We start from the raw sequence: 14,662 nt of genomic DNA, 5'->3' as shown, positions 1-14,662 counted from the left end.
TGGTGTGTGACCACCACCTCTATCTAGTTTCAAAACATACATTTCATTGTAAATAAATGTAAGCATGTATGTTCAGGAATGAGGATGGAATTTAACCTTATTGAATGTAAATATACTTTTACCGACTTTCAAATGTTCCACCAGGTAGATACAGTACCTTTATATTCTGTGAACAATCCCCCCCAAAAAACTGCAACTCTAAAGGGACACAGCAACATGTCATCCTCCAAGATAGGGGTGGGAACCTCTTTTCTGTCAGGGGCCATTTGAACACTTGTAACATCACTCACAGGCCATACACAATTGTCAGCTTAAAAGTGAGGGGGGGACACTAAGCTATGCGCTTACAGCAAACTGGGAAATTCAAGCACCGGCTTCTGATAGAAGCTGCGAACATAAAACCGAAGTGCAATTCGGCAAAGGAACTTTGAGAGAGGGCTAATGGCACGAGGCTCTTGGCAATCCCTCTCGTTGCTGAATCAAGGATTGAGCCCAGCATAGTCCATGCTACGCTAGTTTTAAGTGCCAAGCTGCGGGCCACATGCAACAGTTCCGGATGTTCTTGGGTAATTCTGATTGAGAACTGATTCCTCCTGCCCCTCTCAACTAGCTCCTCTCCCCACGATCTGAGGTGGGAACCCTGAAACCACCCTTGGTACCGCCCTCCCCATCATTCCCTTATCAGTTGCCACATCCTACAGACACAATCTCTTCCTTTCCTCCTTGCTGTTAGGATGCACTACCTCTGGCCTCTCCTGTTTGGACACGTTTTCTGAAATATATTGCTATAAGTTGTTGTTGTTGTTTTCATAGCTTGAAGCAAACGGCCTGCACCTGCAGAATTCAAGATACACTTCCGCACAGACCCGGGCGCTCCCCTCTGCCTGGCTGAGCTGTGCACCCACCAGACATCCTGCTATCAAATTTCTATAACTTTCAATGATCTCTTTAAATCCATTCATCACCTCAGAGTAACTCTTTATGAAGTTAGTATTGCAAACATATCACACTCTAACACAGACAAAGTTTGGCAGAGAAGAATCTGTTATATTTTATGCTTGTTCATAATGCTAAGCAATTAAGCTTAAAAATATAAAAGCGGACACAAAAAAATAAAATTGCTCTTGTGATTAACTGCCACCAAATGTTTTCCACTGAGGAAGATAAACAGTTAAATTTGGGAGACTAAAGTGCTGGATTTTAAAACTCTGGAAAATCGATCCACTTAAATATTTTAAGTGTTTCTTTTTATTGATAAGAGTTTGATGCAATCAATGCTAGTCTCCTTATGGATAGGTGACGCAGACACACTAAAAATTCTATTTTTCTCCTTTGCAGTGTTTTAAAACAGCCTTATTCCTGCATAATTTATAACGAGAATCAAGAAACACCGAGTCAGATTTTCCCAATGTCTATCATTACAATGTGGAGGTGGGGTGGAAAGTATAGCACATTTTCTTCTAGTATTCTCTGTGGTAGAACTTTCCATAAGGGTGCCATTCAGTATGGCCCAAATGATTTTCTTTTTAAGGAAGTTTTAACTGAGCTTTCTTTCCACCTCCTCTCTAAAGAAGCAAATATTAGTATCCAAATTCTATATACGGTGTGGGGCAAAGTTAGGTTTACAGTTGTTCATATGAAAAATAATACAATTAATAAGTAACACAAGAATAAACATTGTGTTTCCCATACTCACAACTATAAACCTACTTTTGCCCAACCCTGTTGGCAAAAGACCCTAAGAAGCCCTGCCTCAGAAAACAGAACAAGGGAGAACAGTATTTGGGTGGCTTAGTGGTTGGGTGTCAACCCATGTACCAAGAGGTCACGGTTTGATTCCCGATCAGGGCACATGCTGGGGTTGTGGGCTTGATCCCCAGTAGGAGGCAGCCAATAAATGTCTCTCTCTCATCAATGTTTCTCTCTCTCTCTCTCCCTTTCTCTCTCTCTCTAAAGATCAATAAAAATACATCTTTTAAAGAAAAAACAAGGGAAAAAAGGATCTTGGAATCAAGCTCAGATTTAACTCAAAGGAAATCTTAAAACCATTCTTTAATTTAAGACCTTAATAATGAATGTTGGCTTTGTAACACAAATTATGTCAACAATCAAATGATTCCCCCTACAGTTTTATTTGCTCTTTTGAAAATCAGTTTAAATATTAGACTATAGGTCTGATTTCATTTCCCATAGGTGTAGGTATTACTCTAAAGGAAGTCAATACATGCAAGATAAATATGAGTTAACTCCATATATTCTAACAGAACATTATTCTAATATTATCATTTGAATCACTTTTAGCAGAACATTTTCACTTTATCAGCCCATTAAAATAGGATTCCTTTTTCACAAGCAAAGGTGCCTCTGGAGGTGCCAGTCTAGATACAATTAGGGAATCCAGGATAAGTGGAAGTAATGAAAGGAACCAGCTCTATGTCTGAATCAGAAGGTTTTGGCTGCAGAAGTGACATCAGTCATCAGCATTAAGGCAGAGAGTAGGGTGAGAAAGTTGAGGATTTATCAGAGATACTGACAAGAAAATCAGAATAGAAACAGATGTTATTAGACTCCTCTTATTCTTTCTTTTAAAAAAAAGATATCCTGAGCCATGACACTGAGCATCAAAAAGATGACAGGAAGCCACCCGAGCAGCACAAGAAGATGGTGCATAGATTCAATTTTGAAAAAATAAGTTTGTGATGACTTCTATCACTTTTGAATCTGCCTGCCTGCCTGCATGTCCCTCACTAAAAGCAGGTCCTAAGATAAGGATTCAAGCCCAAGTTGTATATTTGGGAGATTCGGGAAACACGGGGCAGGGAATGTAGACATGGTGCTGGGCAGTGAGCTCAGCCTACAAAGGATGAAGAGCTGTCTGGCCCATGAGCTGGGTGATCATGAGCCATGGTTAAGACTGCTTTGCTGGGGGGGAGGGGGGGGGGGAGGCAGGTGTTCATTCCTTTGCACTTGAACCTGTCTCAAGCAGGAGCCCAGCAGTTTCCCTGCCTGCAAAGAAAACCTTCAGGCAAATGATGTAGGTACTGGCGGATGGCCTCCACCAGGAAGACGGAGTGGTGTGGAAGGAGGATGGAGCCCCAACAGCATCCCCCAGAAGAAGGCTGTTCCCATCAACAGTAGTTTCTGCTGTTCGTATTTGGTATCAATCTTCTTTCTCTTTTCTCTACTGTACAACACAGCATATATTTCAGGTCATCTATTCCTAAGCTATCAAACATACAGTTTTAGCTTATCTACGTCTTTAGTTCTCCCCTTGAATCTACTTTACACTCTCCGTAAGATAAGATTCTGAGTCTGCTCCTGTATTGTAAGTTCTTCAACATCAACCTTGATCTCAACTAATTTTTTTTTAAAATCACTCTTTTGGTAGCAACCATAATAGTCCATAATAACATACATGGAAAGCGATGGGCTGGTCCACGGGGTAAGAACTCGGGCATCCAGAGAATTCTCTATGAGAGTAGAAGTCGTTTTGGCAGTCCCAAAACACACATTGTCAGAAAAGGATGACGGGGGTGGGGAGGCCAATCTAAAAACTTAACAGGAAAGAAGCATGTCCAGTGAAACGGCACTTGGCTTGCTTTGAACCAATGCAGCCATTGAAAATAATCCGATCAAAACGTAATTGTTCTGAGGCTGCAGGAATAGTTCCATGAAGTAGGAGCAACTTTGTCTAGGCCCAGCGGGTATCTCTTTGCTTTCCTGTGTTTGTGGTCAACGTGGGGTGATATTGTGCGTAGGTACATTCTCCCTAAAAGAGTAAGCATTTGACACAGATCGTGCTTCATAATTTCGTGAAAAATGTTTCAGGGAATTCAGGAAATAGCAGAAGCTAATGGGAGTGCAGGGATTTCTTGCCACTCAACAGATATTACTGACCGCTGGACAAAGACAGGCTGGCTGAGATTTAAATTGGTTAGGTTCGAGATTGCCTAATCTAGCTCTAATGAGTCATTATTTTTAAGAGAAATAAAAATGAAAGAAAAAAAAAAAAACAGACCAGTACACTCACTGAGACTTTCTGGATGTTTTTACACTGGGTTGGGAGGTCTGCTCCTACTTGCCTTCTCTCTGTCCACTTACAAGCACTTGGCTGAGCCACTGTTGAATAAGATCCCTGTCTAGAGCTAGGTTTTATATTTAAATCAGGCCAAAATACCAAATCCACCATTCCCCTGACACAAACCATCCATTATATAATGCAGTAAGTATTTTTAAAAATCAGACATCTCTAAATATAGTAAATGATATATAGAAATGAATCTTTGTATCTAAATCAGTGCTTCTCAAACTACCTGTAGGGAACAATTATTTTATTATTATTACTTCCAGTCTATCATGTACTGTTAACTTTTTGCAAAATCCATTTAAAAATGAAGAAAATAAATTTTTAGCCCAACTGGCGTGGTTCAGTGGTTGAACGTTAACCTATGAACAGGAGATCAAGGTTCAATTCCTGGTCAGGGCACAGGCCCGGGTGGCAGGCTCAACCCCCAGTGTAGGGTGTGCAGGAGGCAGCTGATCAATGATTCTCTCTCATCGTTGATGTTTCTCTTTCTCCCTCTCCCTTCCAATCTGAAATATTTTTAAATTTTTTTAAAATATGTACAAAATATAAACCCGATTTTTATTATCTCTATTAGATTCAACAGGCATAAAATGACTCTGTCAAATTTCTTTAAAAGTTTCCCAATACTTTTGATTTCAGCACTGATCTCATCTCAGACCAGTAACAGCTGTGGGCAGCACTGGCCTGGGACCACAGTCTGAGTCACACTGATTGGAAGTACTGGGCATACATTTATTCAAAAGGCATACTTTACCTCTGATATTCTTTCCAAATCCCATAGAAGAAACTTTTTTGTCCCCGAGCTCATGATTATTTGATTTCTCCTTCACAATGTCGTCATCGCTAACAGCATGATCAGAGCATTTTTTCTTTTTCTTCTTCTTGTGTCGAGGAGGAAGCTTTTTTGGAAAAGTAAACATTGGGAATATCACAAGAAACATTGCAACGGCACAAAGGAGGAATCCACTCCACCTAAAAAAGTGGGAAATGTGAATAGCATTTATGGCTTTTGCTTTGAGAATGAGAACAAATTAACAAAGTAGGAGTTTGTGGTGACAAAATTCTCCAGGAAAAAAACCTTCGACCCTCATAAATTCTTAAACAGTAGGGGGTTGAACAAACTAAAGAAAATATAGGAATCCTCCCTTTCTGTGGGATAAATGAGAAATCCACCCAATAATTACATGCATGATAAACATAATAAACAACCTAGAATTTCATTCAAGTATTTTTAAGCACATATGTGTTAGTCCTGCTACAATGTATATTTCATAATAAACCAATAACTCAAATTTAATTAAAAAAATAATACAGACTCTATAGTATGCTTTGTGGACACTTTTTTTCTTAGAAGAAAACCATTACTATCTCGTCTCTAATGCATTGCTGATTGACACTGAAATATTTTTCTGCAAGCACTTAATATATTGAGCACTCTTAGCTGGTCCTCTTTATACTTAGCCACCAATGACATTTCATCTGATCCTTACTTCAAGAATTACAACCTAGCCCTAACAGGTTTGGCTCAGTGGATAGAACATCAGCCTATGGACTCAAGGGTCCCAGGTTCAATTCCGGTCAAGGGCATGTACCTTGGTTGTGGGCACATCCCTAGTGGGGGTGTGCAGGAAGCAGCTGATTGATGTTTCTCTCTCGTTGATGTTTCTAACTCTCTATCCCTCTCCCTTCCTCTCTGTGAAAAATAAATAGAATATATTTTTTAAATAAATTAATTAATTATAAAGAAAGAAGGAAAGAATTACAATCTAGTTACAAGTAAGCTAAATATATCTCCAGGAAATGCAAGAATGTATAAAATTACATGTTAGATCAGGTGGGATAGAGCATGAATCCTATTAACAGTTCAGAGAGAGAAAATGTGTGTCCGAAAGACACTTAGGGGATGTAGAATTGAGTGCTGTAGAACCGAGACTGTCTTGGAACTCATCTGCGGTTGCCTTGCTGCAGAAACTAGGAAGCAAATACAGAGTAGCCGTCAACCTCGAGCCCTGCAGTAGAGTTCTGTGTTTGTGATCTTGGGCTTCCTGCTTGCACAATACTCCAGAGGTAATCCCTCAGTCCCCTTTCAACCTTTTCTTAGCAAATAGTCCTGGTTCTACCTAACAGAGCAGCTCTTTCTAAGGAGGATTCCTCAACTCCAAACTGTGTCCTTAGAGCTTCCAAGTTCAAGAATGCTCAGACTCCATCCTCTGTATCAACACCCTGTCGGTGTAACCAGAACGCAAGCAGCATTCTAAGCATGAGTGTTGGATGGAACCCAGTGAGAATACAGATCAACTGCAAAGTGAAAATTCATTTATGAAAGTAGTGTCTTAATCACAGTGCCTGTTAGTTGCTAAAGGTCATAGGTTAGCTGAGAGAATCATTCCTAGAGCAAGTCATTAATAAATCCAGTGTGCTATTTTCAAACATTTAAAGTTACATCACGATTTTAGGACAATCAGAAGGCGGCTTTGTTTTAAGAAGATGGCTCAGGACAGACTTGTCACAATCTCAGTTATTCAGAATATAATCATGACCCCAGGGCCTGACACAGATTTGGGTAGTGAAAAAAATGTCTTGAATAAATACAGTGAATGAAATAGGTTTTTAAAAAATAAAATCAGTTGTCTGCAGGAAACAGAGCTACTATATTTTCTAGCCCCTTTGGTACTTGGCTGCTCACGAGGCCTTCACTCACCTGGCCCTGCACAGCAGCCTTCCTTGAATCTCTTTCTGCAAACTTGACATTCAGTCTCCCCCACCTCCAGTTCCCTAGACCTCTCATGTTCTCTCCACAAGAGGGCAGGCAGCGTAGCCTCAGGGACAGTTCTCTGAGCGGTGGCTTCAGACAGACCTGGGTTCTTATCCGGTCTTTACCACTCACTAGCTCTCAGATCCTAGGGAACTTATATTTTGCTTTTCCGAACCCACTTTCTCATCTGAAAGAGGATAATAAAAACTTTTCTGGAGTAGGGACTCTTTTCCCCCTCCCCACGTCGGAGTCTGTACTTGTTCTTTAATAAATTTCCACCTTTAAAAAAATAAAAAATATGCCGAAACCAGTTTGATTCAGTGGACAGAGCATCAGCCTGTGGACTGAAAGGTCCCAGGTTCGATTCCGGTCAAGGGCATGTACCTTGGTTGCAGGCACAGCCCCAGTAGGGGGTGTGCAAGAGGCAGCTGATTGACGATTCTCTCTCATCAATGTTTCTCTCTATCCCTCTCTCTTCCTCTCTGTAAAAAAATTCAATAAAATATATTTTTTTAAATAGTAAAGAAATTTCCACCTTTGCTATACAAAATAAATTAATTAAAACTGTTTTTTGGAGTCATCAAAATCAGTAAGACAGCATACAAAAGGAGCCTAACAAAATGCCTGCTCCATCAGCAGTCACTTCACAGTAGCTCGTTTCGTTTGTTTGCATGTAGATGTGCACTTGGGCTCCCACACCCGCAGCCAGAGCCACTGCCTTAAAATTATATGCAAATATTAAAGATACACTTGTAGTAGCCCAGAGTGAGAGCACATATAGAAGAAGGGGAAGAGTTATAGTGAATAAACAGTATAAATGTTTGGGGACATTTCTAAGCAGAGCAAAGCAGCCTACATTCTTCATGATCCACAGTCACAAATGGTTGTTAGCATATACATAATGATGGCGCTGAAGAGACCCCAGAGAAAAGGCAGCTAAGACGAGAGTGTGCATCATGTGTTGGGAAAAGAAACATAAATAAGAGTCAAAACTGAAAAGCCAGGGTTCTTAAGTCTTTTTTATGAACCATTACTCCAAGCAGACTGTTCACTAAAAGGGCCAGTTAAGTATAACTAAGACCTCCACCCTGACTCAGTTTACCCCAGCTCTCGCTGGCTCTGAAGCTTTGGGGCAGGTATTCAAATCGCTGAGCATCCGTTTTCCTCATGGTTGTTGTAAGGCTTAAATGAAAAGTGTGTAAAGCTCTTAGTATGATGCTTGACACAGAGAGAGTGCCTAATAAATGTTAGCATTATTCATTTCTTCACTCTTTCAATATTTATTTCCTGAAAAAAACTTATCACCCTGCTAGGCATGGGATAAAATAACATTGTATCAAATAACCATGTCTTTGCTCAAGGTAGAAGTCTTACAAACAGGGCATTTCCATAAACAAAATTCATTTTTAAATTTCTATATTGAGGAATTTTATCATTTGTAGAATAATGGGCCTTTAAAATGAAAGGCCAACTACTTGAACATGGGTGAAATACAAAGGAATGAATAATAACCAAAACATCATTTAGAGCTCTACATACATAGACTCATTCATTCCTCACAACAACCCGGTAAAATAGTACTGCAACCATTTCCCATTTTACGGGTTTAAAAAACAATAGCAACAACTGAGACACAGAGAGGTGAAGTAACCTCCCCAAGGTCACACAGCTATTCAGTAGCAGACTGGGGTGTAAACCCAGGGGACTATGGGTTTAAACTATGGGTTCACTCTTAAACACTCCACTTTGCAGACAGTGGGGTTGGTGTCTACGAGGAAACTTTCTAAAGATGGCCTGAAGCACGTGAACACTGACAGCTCCTGCCGCCTTCTTTCTCTCGGCCCTCTCGTTCGTCCTTTTTGCCTCTCTCTCCACCAGATGTCCCCTTCTTGTTCTTCATATGAACATCTACATAGAACACAGCTCACACACTGGATGTTTATAAATATGGTTCAATAATTCAGTCTTCTGAGAACAAAACAAAAAGGCTCTTATTCTGATTTATTTCAAAACTGCAAAGAAAACAGTGGTTGAGACCAAAACTTTCACTATCGGTCAAGCACCGAAAACTCCTGTGTTATTCCCCTCATGCTGACAAGGGAACTTCCTTCTGTATAATTTCAAAATTCCACCGGCCCCAGCTCACCTAGACTTTAGCACTTCCATCCTCAGAGAGCATCACTTGTGAGAATAAAAAAGTGTCCTGTAGCCTAATTACTTGTAACTGCTTTGAAAATAATAGTGTGGAGCATTATTTCCACATACTTCCGAGTTATGAGGTTATTATCTTGTGATGCAGCACAGAACACAGTTCTCTAAGAAATCCTTTAGAAACTGCTCACACTAATGTCTGATACTGCAGTATTCTCCTTGGTATAAAAATGAACATTTCTCATCAACGTACGCCTATTACGAATGCATGTCAGATGAAGGTAGGACAGTACTTTCTGGTGCTCACAATCATGAAAAAAGAACTCACGTCCGAGTGGAGGGCTGTGGAGGGCTCGAACAAAGCCCTGGCTATCGGAATAAGTAAGAGGAGCCCTCGTTCTCTACGTCCTAAACATGACAGCTAAGGGCGCACCCTCCTCTCAGGGGGAGCAAACTGCTCCCGAGTGAAGAGATTCGCTGCCTGTGCCGATGGGAACGTAGAGCTAGCTGGATTTCCGGGCAGTGGGGAGAGGGATGACAAAGCATAAACACAATATCGTAAGACAGTGGGGATGGAGTGATGTTCAAGGCACAGAAAAGACCGTGAAAGCTTTGATTTGAGGACACAGGAAAGTCCCAACACAGCCCTGTCTCCCTTCCCCTCGTTCTGCGATTAAGGAATCAACAGCCTCCATCCTGAAAAATGGGGATTAAGCTGTTATTCCCAAACCGTCTGTATCAGTCTCCTCGTGCTGCTATAACAAATTACACAAATGTACTATCTTACAGTCCTGGAGGTCAGATGTCTAATACGGGCCGGCAAGGCTGTGTTTCTTCAAGAGGGTCTAGGAAGCCCCTACCTTTTCGCCTGTCCAGCTTCCAGAGCCCACCTTCGCTCCGTGGCCCATGATCCCTCCACCCCTCTTCAAAGCACATGATGCCAACCTCTGCCTCAGTCACCAGGTCATCTTTTCTTTTTCTTTTTTTTCTTTTTTTTTCTTTTTCTTTTTTTAATATATTTTATTGATTTTTTTACCGAGAGGAAGGGAGAGAGAGAGTTAGAAACATCGATGAGAGAGAGTCATCAATCAGCTGCCTCTTGACACCCCCTACTGGGGATGTGCCTGCAACGAAGGTACTACATGCCCTTGACCGGAATCAAACCTGGGACCCTTCAGTCTGCAGGCTGACGCTCTATCCACTGAGCCAAACCTGTTTCGGCAGGTCACCTTTTCTTACTCTGACCTCCCTCCCTCCTCCTCTTCCTTGTAAAGACCCTTGTGATTATATTGGGCCCACCGGGATCACCCAGGATACTCTCCCCATCTCAAGATCCTTAACTTAATCACACCTACAAAGTCCCCTTTGCCAGGAAAAGGTGGCTCGTTCCAAAATCCTGGGGACTGGGATATAGAGAACTTGGAGGGATTATCATTTTGCCTACTACCCCCTCCTCAGTGACTTTTGGCTCTTTCAGATTCCCCCTGGGGAAGTTTTTATGTTAACTACAAAGCTACTGTGACTCTGTCATTAACAAAAAATGAAATGAAAAATTTAGTAAACAGTTCTTACCAGTTTCCAATGAAACGAGGGTCATTCTGGTCAAGTTGCACAGGATTTCTGGGATCAACATAAAAACCAATAAGAAGTCCACCTAATAAGTATCCCACCGCAGGGCCAAGAGCTCCCATGACATACATGATGGCTGAGAAGACAGAAGGGGAAAGGTGAAATATAGCGGCATGCTCCGGGCGCTCCATCGTCCAGTTTCAGTCAGACCATGCAGAAGTCACAGTTTTATCCTGCTAACAACTTCCAAAAAGGGATGGAAAGATTCCCTCTTTTGAGAGCTTTAGGGATTGTGTCTATGTTGATATTTGGGTTTCAAATCATGCCCTTTGTTTAACTGTTGCCTGTTGTACTGTTAGAGCATGCAAATCATTTGAAGAACTTTTTGGTTGATTTTCTCTATTTTTTAATATAAGGGCTCAGGACATACCCAGACCCACGCAGTTTACATTTCTGAAAGTACAGACATGGGTGGTTAATGAGGTGGTCATTGAATAACCAAGAGAATATAATAGGTAATCTCAACAATATGGGGGGGAAGGTAGGGGGGGGGGGTAGATGTCTCTAGTCACAGAAAATTCTAACAGGTTGAGGGAATTCAAGGCCAGATTTTGCCATGAAGCTGGATTCAGTTGGATAGGCAAACCTTTTTTTTTTTAATATATATTTTATTGATTTTTTACAGAGAGTTAGGGAGGGAGAGAGAGAGCTAGAAATGTCGATGAGAGAGAAACATCAACCAGCTGCCTCTTGCACACACCCTACCGGGGATGTGCCCACAGCCAATGTACATGCCCCTGATTGGAATCGAACCTGGGACCTTTCAGTCCGCAGACCGACGCTCTATCCACTGAGCCAAACCAGTTTCGGCAAACCTTCTTAAATCACCCTCAAATCACTAATATTTTCAAGTCACCACTTTAGAACCAAAGATCTCACAGTGAGTTTGGTTTACTGTTAACTGAGGAATCTTAAAGATTACTAAATCTTTTTAAGTGGCCTGAGTTAGAACCCAAGTAGAGAGCACCAACCCACAGCTGAATTAGAAAATAATTTTTAAAGCACATGTCCAAATGGGCAGGGGCTGGGGTCTTACTGTCAGTAGATCAGATAGGTTGTCATTCTATTCAAAAAATGTCACCATCAGCCTTGCCAGCATGGCTCAGTGGTTGAGTGTTGACCTATGAACTGGAAGGTCACGGTTCATTTCCTGGTCAGGGCACAAGCCCCAATTGCGGGCTACATCTCCAGTGTGGGGTGTGCAGGAGGCAGCCAATCAGTGATTCTCTCTCATCATTGATGTTTCTACTCTCTCTCTCCCTTCATGAGATAAATAGAAATACACTTTAAAATTTTTTCACCATCAATATGGGCTTATAGCAAAAAGTACTAACAAATCCGTTGTCCATGATTTAAAAATAGTTAAGCAAATAATATTTCCCCGACTTTTAAATTTTGAGGTAGGGTATGAAATTCCTTGAAAGTCATAGAGAAATCTAGCCGCACTCCAAACCCAGCGTCTGTCCTGATGAAACCCAGGTACTCGAGGACGAATCAACCAACACTTTTCAGGAATGATAAACACAGATGCTACATGCTTCTCACTTCCGGCACCATCGTGCATGTTAGTCACTGAAGAAATGAGTGGTTTGCCATGTCCTTTCAACAAAACTGTATTCACCAAGAGCAAACTGGAATAATCAGAATGCCTGCACCTGAATAAACCTTGAATAATCCTGTCCCTTCTGTTACTGAGAGCTACAGACAGCCCCTTAGCACCTGCTCGCACTTTTCACACAATGCAGCAGAGCGCAAGCAGGGAGTGTTTGTTTTACAGAATCGCCTGCTTGTGGCAATAAGACCTCAGGTTCCTGCACTTCCCCATCTGTGCGTGGAAGTGCAGCCTGGAGGAGGCGCACCTCAGAGGCTGGCATTCTCTCGGAAGCCTGCTTCTCATCAAGTAGAACTCGTTCTGGTAAATACCCTGCTGGCCTCCCTGTTTACAGCCTGAAACGGAACTCGGGAATAGAAAGGACTCTCCCAGACGCAGGCATTCCCGTGTGCGTGTGAAGATAAAATGTGTGTTTACACCTCCAAGCGAACCAGCACCATATACAACTTAGAACTGTAATGAGGCCAAAATGGGACATGAATAATCTTCCCAGAATAGTGCCTCTGGCACGAAAGAGGCCATCTTACAGACCCAGATGAGAAGGGCCGTTTCTGCCAAATGCTGTGTGCCTGGGGCGCTGGGCGCAGGTCTCCCGGCACCAGGATGCCCATGTGGCTGTGCTGGTGTGGCCCGTGTCACCCACTGACGGGGAGCCCGTGAACCTGAGCTACGTCATGAGACGCGGGTGGAGCTTTTAAAAATTCAGCTGTGTAATCAGAAAAACATCTTCATTATAAGCCCAACAGTATCACTCTCAGTAACAGACATATGTACATGTACGAATACCTATAGAACTTTACTATATACAACTATATGTATGTTATATGTGTGTTATATTCATATATGTATAGCTATATAACAATACTATATTTTACTATGTTTGGTATATATGTTATATATGTGTGTGTGTTATATGTTACATGTGTAAATATACACATGGCACCCCACCCCTCACCCCCTTGCTCTTTGTCACCCTACCGTGCTAGAGTTTGCACTCTGGCACACAGCACCATCCCGCATGACATTTGTGTATTTGCTTGTTGTCTGTCTCTCCCACTGGAATGTCATTTCCATGAGAACAAGGACCTTTTTTTCACCGATGCCACATCCATGCCTAAGCAGCGCTGACCATAAGCACTAATAATACTGCTGAGCAGAGAAGGGGTGGAGACATGGACTTCAATCTCGAGTGAAGTAACAAAAGCCATCGACGTGGATTCGTCCTTGCGGCAGTGCCTCCGAGAGCCATCCGCGGGCGCCTGCCCCCTGGACCCCCGGGCCGCCCTGGCCCGGGAGCCACCTCCATCCTCCTGCCCCAGGAAGTCCTCGGTTTGGCACAGCTGGTTTCTGTGCTTTAGCCTCAGAGCCTGAACTCCTACCCAGCCCCCTCCAGGCCTGGCTGTTACCTCCGGGCCACCACCCTCCCCAGTGGGTTTCCAGAGTTCCCAGCGCCTCTTCGGAACTGGTCCAGGTTTGCAGGACCCTCGTTCGAACTTGGCCTCTAACTTATCGGACTCTGTTTCCATGCTGCGCCCCACCTCCCACTCTTCCCTGCTCGCTCCCCGCTTCCTCCTGGCCCGCCTGGCTCAGCCCCACCGGGCACTGAGTGCTGCTGGGAACTGATGCTGACCGGGGGAGGGGGTGGGGTTACAGGAAAAAGTCAGGCTCAGGCTCAGGCTCAGGACCTGGGACTGCACCCAGGACGGGTGTGCAGAGCGACGGGTCACATGCTTGCCTGAGGTCCTCAAATGACCGTTCAGCCCAGGCTGGGACACAGTCATTTGAGAGTAATCGCTCTCCTGAGTATGCCTGGTGAAACGGCCACTGCAGAAGAAAGGAGGACACGCAAAGCAGCCCACACGCCGCTGCGAAAGTACAGCAGCGGGGACAGCAGCTCCCACTCAACTTGCATAATTCCTTGAAAATTAGCCAAGTACTTGAGAGCATCGCATCTGGAGGAATCTTCCCTCGCTCATTCTTTCCGCTCACAGGCACAGGCAGGAGGACACCTTTGATCTCAGTTATTTTGAGCAGCAATTTTTTTTTTTCTTTTTAAGTGATTCAGTCATTGTGACACAGACCTGACAGCCCAAGGACAGCTGCCTGCACTCTGTCACTTTGCTGAAAGATCCAGAAGCATCTGAGGTTCCAGAGGAGACGGGAAATGGTTCTTGGGGTTCAAAGAATGTTTTCCTCACTACCATAGTGAGCAATAGTTAGTTTAAATTCATGCTCTTCCTCTAGAAATATTTTCAAAGTGATTTGTACTCTAAAAGGGAAGAACCATGTACAAATATAAGCTGCTGGTTGTACCTTATTCCTATGTGGGGCATGGCAGAGGAGAGGTTTGTGCCTTTAAGACATCAAATTTGATCACTACTGTCTATAAACTTAATCCGGTCCCCAGGAAGAACCACAAGGACAGCTG

At 42.8% G+C, this 14,662-nt stretch overlaps 1 protein-coding gene across 4 annotated transcripts in view; it reads right to left on the bottom strand.

Moving 5' to 3' along the window:
* SLCO5A1 (solute carrier organic anion transporter family member 5A1) overlaps nucleotides 1–14,662 on the bottom strand; it is a 100,236-nt gene that overhangs the window by 52,850 nt on the left and 32,724 nt on the right. For all 4 annotated transcript variants that reach the window (XR_014793155.1, XR_014793156.1, XM_084864356.1 and 1 more), the window contains exons 2-3: nucleotides 10,566–10,698; nucleotides 4,842–5,059 (exon numbers count right to left, since the gene is read on the bottom strand). Coding sequence is in view for 2 of the 4 variants with exons in the window: in XM_084864356.1 (XP_084720482.1) it covers nucleotides 4,842–5,059; nucleotides 10,566–10,698 (351 nt within the window). In the remaining 2 variants the exon portion in view is untranslated. The remainder of the gene's footprint in view (nucleotides 1–4,841; nucleotides 5,060–10,565; nucleotides 10,699–14,662) is intronic.

Source organism: Pipistrellus hanaki (assembly GCF_964339955.1).
Source record: "Pipistrellus hanaki genome assembly, chromosome: 17".
Classification (NCBI taxonomy): Eukaryota; Metazoa; Chordata; class Mammalia; order Chiroptera; family Vespertilionidae; genus Pipistrellus; species Pipistrellus hanaki.
This window is presented reverse-complemented; position numbering and strand designations above follow the sequence as displayed.